The sequence below is a fragment of the Lygodium microphyllum genome, chromosome 3 (genome assembly GCF_053477565.2).
Source record: "Lygodium microphyllum isolate KBCC chromosome 3, Lygodium_microphyllum_v1.1.10, whole genome shotgun sequence".
Classification (NCBI taxonomy): Eukaryota; Viridiplantae; Streptophyta; class Polypodiopsida; order Schizaeales; family Lygodiaceae; genus Lygodium; species Lygodium microphyllum.
Window position 1 is genome coordinate 138,139,704 of NC_141137.1, and position 12,752 is coordinate 138,152,455.

Here is a 12,752-nt window from a genome sequence, read left to right on the forward strand (position 1 = left end):
GTACTCTCAACCAACAATACCCCCAGTTCCTCTTGAGATGAGGACATCTTGATTCCTCTAAGGGGGAGAGAATGTAATATTTCCACAGGAAATATTAATGATTTTGATCCTACACACCCCGCGCAAGAACAGTTTAAAATAATCTCCCTGCGACTAGAAGAACCCTGGACTAAATGCTCCACCCTCCCACGTTAATAAACTCCAGTCACGTTGTGTAAAAGAGGCCGAGGCTAAAAACCCGTAGGCTGCATGGGAACACCTCTTCAAAGGGGAAAAGGGGATAATGGTTAAAATTGAGGCAAATTTTCTTATTATTAACCCCCTCCCCCTAGTCGATGCATGGCAGGGAGAGGGAGTGTGAGAAGAGGAGAGCACGGGGGGAGGAGGAAGCATGCAATTAGCCATGTGTATGGCTATCCCTCCCCCTTCCTCCTGTAAGAACCCCCCTTAGGCTTGAGGAGGGGAGAGAGGAGAGAGAGGTGATCGTGACCTGCTGCCCTGCCATTCACCACGCTGCTGCCACCAGCCCATTGCCGCCAGGCGCCACACTGCCTTCATTGCCACCTCCACCATCATCCTTCTCATCATCATAATCATTATCCTCATCATCATCTCCTCCATCACTTCTTTCTCTCTTCATGTCAATCTGTGGAACAGAAGCATTAGAAGCTTCTTTGGAAGCTTCTGAATTACAGCCTCCATAAGCCATGTTCTCCTGTGCATTGCGGGTTTTTCTTAAAACCACATTCTGTAAGGGCCGTGTCCTACGCAGAGGAGAAGAACTCGGTCGGAGAGGATTCATAACGCGTAAAGTACCCAAGAGAAAGTTGCTGAACCGGGATCTGATTCGTCAATGGCTCCCAAGAAAATGGCGAGAGGCACACATGTGGGAGCTTCCAATCCGAGTTCGCGTGTGGATAACACCCCGAACCTCAATGCCTAGGTTCTTAAAAATTGATTCCGCATGAAAAGAATACACTAGGCATGTCAAATTCTCGTAGGCAAGTCTAATCACCTTTGGAAATTTTAATTGCTCGCCGATTTACAAGATTTAGTTGCATGATGTACATTTGAAAATTATTGCACTTCCAAGTTGCAATCCTAAGCGCATATTGCATAAGTTAAAAGGTGGATTTGTCTAATTGCACCCTTCATTGCCCCGTGAAAAAGAACAGCACATAATGCATTTTGGAAATAATTTCCTAGTTGTGATTCATATGAGACAATCATTGACGTCCATTAGATGTTGTCCAAGTAGTTGCATTGCATGAAAGGGATTTATGTACCTTGCAAATTGCATGCGGTGAAAATTACATCCTAGGATTGGGTTAAGTGCTGAAGGAGAATTAAATCAATAATGGTCCCATGGCTTTCGCTCATGCATGGACTTCTTTTATCGAAGTTGGATTTGGGAATTGATAAAATTGTCATATTAAAGCTTGAATTCAATGCATTAGATGAAGGGTTTATAGGCATGGTTCTTGATGTAAATCAACGTAGGTTTATACGAGTAGCCCTAAATTGTCAATCATTATAGCTTAGGCAAGGAAAAGAAATGGTCATTGTAAATCTTATAGTTGCATAGAAGGAAAAAGTCTATGAATTGCATATTTACATGGAATGTTGTATCTTGAATTTATTTATATCTCCTAGGAAAAGTATTTGCATCTCTTCTAAGGAAAGATCACCTCTTGTCACAAGACAATTAGATCAATTAGGTAAATCGCTTGTGATGGTGTAACTCAAATGATGAACACCTCAATGCGCTAGGTAGAGCTAAGCTGCAATAAAATTTTGCCTAGTATTGCACTTGAGAAACCAACTTAACATTTCTGACCTCAAAGGTCCTACCCACATTCACACAATTTCAGGGTTAGTTAAACGCCCATGCAAGAAGGATCTGGGGTTTTTACCCTAGGGATAAATTGGCCAAGTACTAGACTTCCGTTTGGAAACCCTAGGGCCAAAATTTGTCGGCCTAGCAGGGTTAGGGTTGGATTGGGTCAAGAGGACTCGCAAACCCTACATCTTGACCAAAGGTATTCTTGACCAAGGAATACCGTGCGATGGGAGAAATGATTCCGCAAGTTAGGTGCGACACTTGTCTCGTGCAACAAGTTGCAACGTCGCATGATTTTGTGACTAAACCACAAAATAATATTGCCACTCCTTAAACAAGGTTGGCAGGTTGTAAGTACAAGTTTAATTTGCAAGAGGATGAGTAGTCATCCTGCTTCATCACCCTTCCTTGGGTTGATTTGCCAAGTTAGGGGTGTTATGAATTGCCTAGCAAGTAATTGACCAATCAAGTGAGGACAATGAGGTTTGTCCAGAATTTATTGACCTTAATATAAGAAACCTAAGGTGTTTGTTAATTTGGGTTAACAGGGCATAAACCCGAACCCAAGGAAAGAGGGTAAACTAGCAAGACAGCTTACGAAACCCTTGGGATCTTGCCAAGTCACAATTGATCCCGGATCGAATGCTGGATGTATTCGGAGAGAAGGAATTATAACTTAGCAGTTGGCCAAACAAACGACCACTGGATTGATTGTGTTTGTGCAGTTAGGAACACTCTTTGTACTTCTTTGCTCAAGGAACTAAAGATGGAAAAATAATTAATGCTTCAGGCTAAAGGCCTAGAGGGAGAGGCAACATCAGTTACCCCCGACTGTCTGACCCTATCCAAGGGAGTTGTTACCCATGCCAGGTACGTGAATCGAACCCACCGCGAGAGGTCTCTCCGTGGGTGCTACTTGGAGCAAGAGGACGCTTCGGTGCCAGGGGGCTCTGGCCGTAAATCCCTTGCCTTCGAGTCCTGCACAAGAGTTCGACGTGACTCAAGATTGGATCTCAAGGCCCACATACTAGTCTACGAGCGGAAACTTGGAATAGCGATCCCTGAGGATTGCTGGAATTGCCTTAAGGCGGATTATGGATTAGCCTTCGGGCTGGATTATGGAATAGCCTTTGGGCTGGATTATATTATGTATTCCAAAGACTGATAAATAAGATCAATTGTTGAAAAAGAACTTGTTTGACATTGTTTTTCTATGTCAGTGCTTAAGTTACGTGAAGGAACCGATGATTAATTGGCTAATTAAAGAAGCTGTTTTTGCTTGTCAAACTAAATGTTGTAGGTAATTAGATAACTAAAGCAACCCCAAGGAAAGTGCAGTGGATGTGACCATGGGTCTGTCCTACGGAAGGGTGGTCCCGGTTGGCCAGGAATTTTTCTCAACGGAATTGATAGCAAGATGACAATGACCTAGAATTTAGAAAGCTAGAATCCCATTTATATTGTTTTAGGGGAATGAAATGGGACTACGCCTTACGGGCAGAGAGGTTGAGCTTCGCATCCCTCTCGTTTCCCATTCTCCTTGAACCAAGTGCAGTATAAATCCACTTAGACCCTGACGTTTCTGCGTAAAGTAGTTCCGTCTGGGGCTCGACACTAGTTACCTCTGAGGAACTTGACCATTAGGGAAAGCCTGATTCAGGTCGGTCCTAAGTGGGAATGGCCGGAATGCTTCCGCTTCATGGCAGACTCGGGAAGACCTAGATCGCAAACCCCATGACATTCCGTGGGAGTGTCGGGCGGCACTTTCTGGACTCTCTTCCCGATATGCTGCTAAGATGTGTCCTACAAGTGGACAAGAGGATACATTATAAATATAATGTGCATATCATTTTATATCATTTTTTAATTTCCACCCTTTTAAGAAGCAAGAATGAGAATGATTCTAATATATTTTCATGTTGAAAAGTCATGAGGGCATTAAAGAGTCATATATTAGTGATTGGCTCTATTTTTAGAGAAAACAGAATTGTATTTTTTTAGTTATGAGGATTTTCAAAAAAAGTGACCTTATCCTATAGTTTGAGAATAAAATACTATGTGAAATCTATCGAAATACAAATACAAGATTTGCTTGATTGTAGAAGATACCTTATTCTAATATTATTTTGGAATCTCTTTTTAGAGAGAGAGAGAGGTGAGAGAAACCCCTTAAGGGCAAAAAAGAGAGTCCATATTTTTCCTTATGTCCTTCTTCTTTTGCTCCATGGTCTTCTTCTTATTTAACATCAACTAGATAGGCCTTTTGGGACCTCTTCCTGGCATGATAGAATTTCTCAGTGTGCTTAATTCTTTTGTAGAAGTCACATACCAGTTGATCTTTCTTGCCCTTGTACTTGGCATCTACATATATCATTTGTTCATCTTTAGAGGTGCTTGGTTCTTCTTTGGATTTTACCTTCTTTCTTCTTCTAGCAAGGAGGCCTTAATGCCAACTAGTTTGGGACTAGGCATGTTGATCAATGTAGTTGACACATTATTATAGTTAGTAGACATGCTTTTTAACAACACACCAATACAAATATATTCATCCATCTTGAGATCAATTCCTACAAACTGAGTTAAGAGACTTTCCATGTAGTTTAAGTGAGTTGCAAGAGATGTGTTTGATTTAATATCTAGCCTGAAAAATTCAATAAGTAATCTATACTTCAATGAATTTGATGGTGCACCAAAAAAAGTATCTAATCTCTTCCATTTATCATTAGAGATTTCACAGGTATCCACATGGTGGATGTAGCTATCATCCAATTCTAGCTTCATGATGGCATGCGCTTTGTCATCATTCTTTTGCCAAGTAACTACAAGGTCCACATCTCGAGGCTTCTTCTCCTTGCCATTGGTAATGGCCCAAAGACCCTTCTTCATCAGAATGAGCTTGATGTAGGTTTGCCAAGTGTGGAACCCGACCCTTTGAACCGAACAATTGGAGAGTCTTTGCCCATTCTAGAGCAGCAAATTAGCACCAAAATTCTCAGATTTGAGCAACAAAATATTTAATTATGTCAGGAGACACAATGAATGTAGTGTCAAATAACACTTGATAAGTATCAATAGATACTATGCTTTCAGGCACTTGTGTTTGATGCTTTGATACTTGGATTTCTCCCCTCCTTGCTGATTTGATGAAAATGCTTGCTGAAAATAGCTTCAAAATGGCTTCACTTGATTGAGGTTGATCAATAACCAAGTTGACTTGTAGTGTGTTGAAAAACACAAGCAATGGTAACATAAAATTTCACTATGCTTGATGCTTGTACTTCAATGAAAGCTTCAAATCTTCAAAAGCTTTCCAGGACTTGCTTGTTGGATAATAAAATCTTGTTGAAAACTTCAATTCTTAGTGGATCAGAGTGGCAGAGGTTTGGTTTGAGTGCCAAGAAAGAGAAATGAAGGAAAGACGAAGTTTCAAGTAAGTTGGCTATGGAGTTTTAGGGTTTGTAGGACATGGGCTTAGTTTTTCTCTCTATGTGGCTCACACAGTGAACCATTTGGGACACGATTTGAGTTGAGGGTGCCTTAGGTGATGGGCTTTCATTTCCCTATGATCTTGGTCAGCATCACAATGCATGCACGTGGAATCATCAGTACGAACATGAAGGGCACAATCTGGATAGCAATCATGTTTTTCAGCAACACTAGGCATGTACTCCACCAATGTCAACAAATAACTAAAGTGCCATAGAGAAGCTTTGGAAATAGAGGAACAGTTGTCCAGAAGAAAAATTAGTGAGATATGGCTTGTAGAGTGAGATATGAAAGCTCTAAGCAGGGTAGGTACAAGCTAGCTATGGTTGCCACAAGGTGGAAGTTGAAGATGAAGTTGAAGCTCAAGTTTTGAGCTACCATTGAGTTGAAATGAGCTCAATTGAGCTTATGCCATGCCCAACTATGCTTTCATACCATGTAAAGAATGTCGGCAGATCTAGAGCATGGCTATGGAGGTTGAAAGAGGAAGAGCAAGCTCATGAAGTAAAATAAATCAATACCAAATGTCACACAAGTGATTTAGGTTCCAAGATGGAAGCTTGGACTCATAAACACAATCTTGTGTGTTGACAATGACACATACACTTTTCTAGAAGTAAAAAAGTACTATGACATTGTATTCAAAATGAGAGCAAGCACAATGCTTTATAGGAATAGACTAGGCTCCACTTTCCACCACTTTGCATATGGGATTCTACATCCTGAGCCCACACTACTCCATACAAAGAGGCTAAGCTAGGTGTGATTGCCAATATCTCAACAATTATGACCAATGTCAAGTAGAGATGAGTCATCAAAACCTCTAAGTATGATGCGACTTATGTGGCTCCTACCTCCTTTAGAGTATTGGCCATCACTTGAGATTGATCCTTAGAAGATCATAATATGGCCCACCCCTATTTAGATCATGTTCTTATCAAGGAAGAGCTACACATTGCCAGCATGATCAACTCCTGTGACAATAATAACCGATGTCTTGACCTACATTACGCACATAGGTATTAGATCTCACAACATGGACTGTCATACTCACTTGGAATATAACCCACATTTCTATGCCATGCTAATGCAATAGTAAAGCATTGCAAGCTTGTGCTTAATCTCCTTAACCCTTTTTTCTCCAATCCTAGAAAGGATTCATATCCTTCCTAGGGGGGGAAGGGGGTAAAGTGGAAAATAAAACATGACTCGAACCTCAACCAATGTTTAAAGGAATAAGAACCAACTTATGATTGAGGAAAATTGTCGTAATTTCTTTTGGATTGTGTGGATTGCTTGAAGCCAAAGTCTTTATTCTATACTTAAGCACTTTGCCTCTCCATATCATACAGTCATTATCTAATTGTTGTTTTGCAAGAGTTATCTCAATAAAACTAATGGCAAGTTGTGGTATTGTGACAGGAACCTATAATGGCAGGCCAAGACAAAGGAAAGCTTCCATTCATAGAAGAAGAATACACAAAGTATACGTGATACATACATATATTTATGACTAAACTCCCTGGGCATTCTCACACTCCCTCTCTCAAGAACAAGCACTAGCAAGTAAGCAACAAGAAGAAGAAGAGCTACTTTTTCCACACACTAGGAATGAGCTTCTCTATTCACTTTTCTGGCTTTTATACATACCCTCATCCCTTTGGGCACCCATGCCCTTTTTCATATGACCGGCCATCTTGCCAAGGTCGTCTTTTTCTATTCCCTTCTATTTACATTATGCCTTCGCCTATGTCCATCTACTCTTTACAACTTGCACAAGAGGGAGCCTGACACTCTTTACAAAAATTTGGGAGCGCCTTTATATTGTAAAATGTGCCTTTGCCTTTTCCTTTAATTTTAAGGTTTCCCTTGTGCTTTTGGCCTTTTCTCCTCTTATCCTTCTATCCGACCATCTTTTTCTGCTTTGCTTAATATTTTTGAATTTTCTTGAATTTTCCTTTGCTTCCTTTTTCTCTATCTTACACTAGGGTTAACAAGTACTCTCTCTTTGAGGATATTCAAGATATGCATCCACTATTACACGTCTAACACCTATATCAAAAGTCAAATGACCAACAAGTATATTAACTTGACAGTCCCATTGTAAGATCCATGGCCTTCTTAATAATACTTGATAGCTGGCTGCCCTAAAAACCTAATAACCCTAAAGTCCAAAATGCATTTCACATTAGCAATAGTCATGTGGACTTTGGTATTACAAACTTTTGATTATCTTAAATTGTTATCAACTATCTAAAAAATTATGGAGGCATCCTTTTGGATTTCTAGTCTCAGCCTTTCCATTAATTCCAATCTCAAAATATTGATAGAGAATCTCGTATCCAGAATGGCATGATCCACTAATATGCCATCAACATATACTACTACCCTTGGACAATGCTTTTGAGTATGTTCAAACCCATCATCTCCCACATGGGCTATTTCCAAGGGTTGAACAATATGCCCATTATGAAGAATCTTCTTAAACTCTTTACGCACTTGTGGAGATAACTTGATCAGCTGCTACAAGAGGTTCACATCATGCATTACCTCACAATGAGAATCAAATAATTCAAATTCATGATAATTAGCAATGGTTCTCTTCTCCCACCAAACCATTATTTCTCTTGGTTGCGCTAATAGGCTTAAGTGCCTCTTTCTTGGCTTTTACCTTCTTCTTTGGCACATCTTTCTTGGAGTCGGCTTTGCCACTAGCATCTTTTAGAGCATCAGCTTCCACATTAGCATTAAGGACTTGCGTCCTCTTATTATCCTTTTTAGGTTTTTCCTCAATAGGTTTTACATTATCTCTAACACCTTCTTTAACCTTCTATCCTCTCGTAATGGCTCCTAATTTGGAAGTGTCAATGGTATTGACACATAGCTTTGATAAGGCTTACATCACTACCATTGGGTAGCTCTTCTACTATAACTTTTCTTCCGTGTAATATTTGCTTTGGTCCCTCATCCTCTTGAAAGTTATCTCCTTGTGCTTGATGATTAATAGGACCTAGATGCTTACTCCCTTTGCTAAAGAGAACTGGCAACAAGCTCTAGCTAGATGGTTGGACTTCCCACTTATGTCACATTTGACATTAGGGTAGTCTCTCGAAAAGTGTTGACCACCGCACCACTTATAGCTAAATCTTGATGGACCACTCTCTTCAGGACATCGACTTCCTATCAAGTTTTTCTTCTTCTTTAAGAAATTAATATCTACATCTATTTGTCTCTATTGTTCCATTGTCATATCAATATAATGATTCATGATGTCCTTAACTTCACCAAGAACAATTGAAGCATTAGATTCATCACTGTGATCATCTGCTTGCTGTTTTGCTATCCTAACCACTTGTTGGGGATAGGATGTGTTGATTAATTGGCATGACATTAGGCTTTGCCATTTAACTTCCATTATTCAGTGGATCCATTTGCTTAGCCATTGGTATTGCAACATTCGAAGGAGCCGACAACATGGGCACATTTTGCATTATGCTTCCTCTTCCATTCGAATTGGTCATAAGTGTATTATTTCCCCTTGACTTCCATTGGTCAATGCCAAATTATTTCCATGACTTGGAATTGAATTTAGGTTTACCCTAAATACATAGGCCGCTTTCATGCCACTACGCGGGTACAGTGGGAAAAACTCAAGAGTGCATCATCATCTGCCTTTCTTATTGATGTAGAGAGTCAATGTGATCTTAGTCACATTAGTGCTACTGTCCGTGGCATGGATGGTCCAAAAATACTAGAATTTTGGATAATTTTAGCCTATTTTTTATATTATTTATTGTAAAATTTTCTAAAAAGTCAAAAAATCTTCTAGATTAGGATGGCATGCAAAAATCAAGTTACTTTTTCAGCCAACTTTGGATTTTTCATAAAAAAGAAAGATGGGAAAAATCGCACGTGCCGCGATTGCAATTGACAGACTGAAAAAAACACTTTGAACTGGAAGAAAAAGAAGTGAACTGGGAGATTCTAGACCAGGTTTCTTGGAGTTTTACCCCCCTTTCAGAGCCAACAAAGTCATTAGATTTGGGTTCCGAGCAACAGAGAGGAAGCCATTGTTTTGATGCATATTTTTGGTCTACGAGGGAGCTCGAGGAGATCTAATGCTTGGAGATTGCTTTTGAGTAGAGCGAGACAAGGGATTCCAGGTTCTATCAATACATATTGATTTGATTCATTATGCATTTTCTTTATCGTGTTTATCTCTTGTCTATTATTTTTCTTCTCTTTCATCTCCTATCTCTACTTCCTTCCATCCCTGATCCCCGGTGGATACAACCTTTCAACTAAAACCCCTCCGAACCCAATGTGAAAGGTCGTTTAGAAAGAAATACAAGATGGGGGAGCCTTTGAATACAAATTTTTAGTGATGTTTTGCAGTAGCTAGTGCTAAATATGAACATGCTTATGCAAGTATAACAACAACAATAGGTGATGCAAGCTTATGCTCAAACAGAAACTGTTGTGATGATGAGCATGAGATGAAGTTGTTCAATGGTAGGAATGTATATGCATATGTACATATACATGCTCAAAAGATGGAATTCTTTGGAGTGGGTCAACTTGCATGGAGCCGGTATTTTGTTCGGATCACTGTACATGAACTGAAAGTGCAAATTACTGAATTATACACGTAGGATGATGACTAGATAGTTTTCAATAAGACATTCATGGAAGAATTTTACATATTGAAGATACCCGTTTGATTAGATGCAAGACTTTTCAAGAGTGGGTTTTACAACCCAATAAGGGTCCTGTGGTGGCTATAGAATTGTTAAGAGAATTTGAAAGTCAATCTGAGCAGCTAGATCTTGCAGAACTTCAAGCTCTTACAAGTTAGAAGATTGAATTGTTTCTACATGCAGCTGATCTTGAGCTTCAAGAGAAGCTTGATGATTTGCTAGAGGATCAGCCTACAGAAATAGGTCTTAAAACAGAGTGGAGACATGTTAGTGAAGTTGTTACTGCACTTGCGAAAAAGCATAGAACAAGAGAAAGATTGCGTGTCTCTAGCTTGCCCATTGCAATTGGAAAAACAGTTGATGTCTCTAATAAGCCACCCAATTCTATGGCTAAACCTATGGCTATATCTGCTATTGTTCCCAATATTAGGGAAGATGTATTAGATAAATTGGTCAAAGGCATGTGGGATCTTCAATTGAAGGTCACAAAATTGAATGAAAAATGACAAGGAAAGGGGATGAGCAACAGCCCCTAAGCCGAAAAAGGATGTATGTGGTGTGATAGTTTGCACCATCAGAGAAATGTTATCTTTTGTAAAGATGGCAAGATCTATTCACAAGAAATGAGATTGCCTCTTGCTTTGAATTTTGGAAAGGGAGATATGTAGAAGTTGTTGGAAGAGTTGGCTATCCAAAATGTTTATGCGGCTGTACATGCTTCCACTTTTTGTCTATAGTTGGATAGAATGCATGGCCAAGTGATGGTTGGTCTAAAGGTTGAAATATGGACACATGATTTACATGCAACTGAAAAGAGAAAGGTTACTGATAGTGAAATGTCTCATATAGAGCAAGACATTCGTGACATAAGTGGTTGGGAATCACCGGTAGATGCCTATTCAGTGTATGCATATTTAGTAAAGGTACAAAACACAGATGTACTTATGGAAGAGAAATGAAAGAGAGATGAAGATAAAGAAGGGGAATCTAAAAGAGTGACAAGAAGAAGTGTGGATCAACCTAAAGTTACAAATCAGCCACCTCCCAAGCATGTTATGGAAGAGGTCAGTGAAGAGAAAAAAGAGGATAGCAAACAAGAGGGCAAAAAGAATGGCAAGCAACTAGGATATAAGTTGCATTCTGACATTGAGACAGCCACAAATCTTAAGAAGGTTCTTGAAGAACAGATCTTAAACAGTCGGGTGTGTTGGAAGAGAGGAAGAGAGACAAAGTGGAGGGGAAGATGAGCCTTAGCTCATTGTTTTCCTTCTCTCATTATTCTTCCTTCGTACTAGACTTACACACATAGGCATGACTAACCAAGACTTACCATGGTTAAGCCACAACCGACTTATTGAATGTCACACATGTGTAGTACAGCTATATCCAACTAATGTCGCTCACACACATAAAGATAGACCGACTGAAGAGTAACAGGAGCTTGATATTCTAACACTCCCCCTCAAGTTCAAACCATTTGATAAAGTCCAAGTAGAAGTCTGAAGTATATGAGCTTTTCTTTACCAAGAGACTTGATAAATATATTTGCTACTTGGTCTTCAGTCTTCACATGAATCAAGTCAATTTGTCCTGTAAGAACCATTTCTCTTATGAAATGGTAGTGAACCTCAATATGTTTGGACCTAGCATGGTAGACATGATTGCTAGCCAACATAACACTACTGAGGTTATCACAATGCAATCTCACTCTACTTTCCAATTGTATTCCTAAGTCTTTCAGTAGTTTCATTAACTAAACTGCTTTGCAAGCCGCTAAGGCAGCTCCTCTATACTACTCAGTTTTTGTACTAGAGAATGCAACAGTAGGTTATTTCTTAGTCTGCCAACTAATCATATTATTGCCCAATCCAAATGCATAACCACTGGTTGACCTCCTGTCATAGGCACAACCAGCCCAATCAGCATCAATAAACCCTATCAAGTCAAGAGATTTTCCATATGCATAAAACAACCCATAATTTGTAGTACCCTTTATATATCTCATGATCCTCTTGACTGCATCTAAATGTGGTTTGCAAGCCTTCTGCATGAACTAACTAATCAGCCCCACTGCATAACATAAGTGAGGATGGCGGGTAATAGTCAAGTATATCAAGCTACCCACCATCTATTGATACATGGTCACATTCTCTATGTCATTCCAAACATCAATCTACAGCTTGACATTTTGATCAAGAGGTTTCTCCATAGGCTTGCATTCAGCCATACCATACTTATATCCATACGTTTGTAACATGCCATGAGCATACTGCTTCTGTAGCAGCCATATACCTTGAGGCATAGAGACTACCTCAATCCCAAGAAAATACTTTAGTTCAGCAATGTCTTTGACTTAGAATTCAGTCTATAAACATGATTTAATTTCATCAATGCCCTCTTCATCATCTCTAGTGATGATAAGATCATCTACATAAACCACTAGAACACATATCCGTGATCATCTTCTTCATCAATATACTGTGATCTACATCACCCAATCTAAATTCATGTTGCTATAAATAACTACTGATCCAAGCATTCCATGCTCTAGGTGCCTATTTCACTCCATATAAATCCTTTTTCAGCTTACATACATGTGTAGGAATGTCTGGGTGAACATAGCCTTCTCGCTGCTCCATATATACTTCCTCAACCAAATCACCGTTCAAGAAAGCATTCGTAATGTCATGTGCCATAATTTACAGCCTTTGCATGCTGCCAAAGCAATG

At 39.5% G+C, this 12,752-nt stretch overlaps 1 protein-coding gene across 1 annotated transcript in view; it reads right to left on the reverse strand.

The window, feature by feature from the left end:
- Positions 1-6,274: 6,274 nt before the first annotated feature.
- The window catches only part of LOC148038944 (uncharacterized), a 37,799-nt gene continuing 31,321 nt past the window's right edge, over positions 6,275-12,752 (reverse strand). Inside the window, exon 3 of the mRNA XM_087675296.1 lies at positions 6,275-6,328. Within this exon, the coding sequence (XP_087531422.1) occupies positions 6,275-6,328 (54 nt within the window). The remainder of the gene's footprint in view (positions 6,329-12,752) is intronic.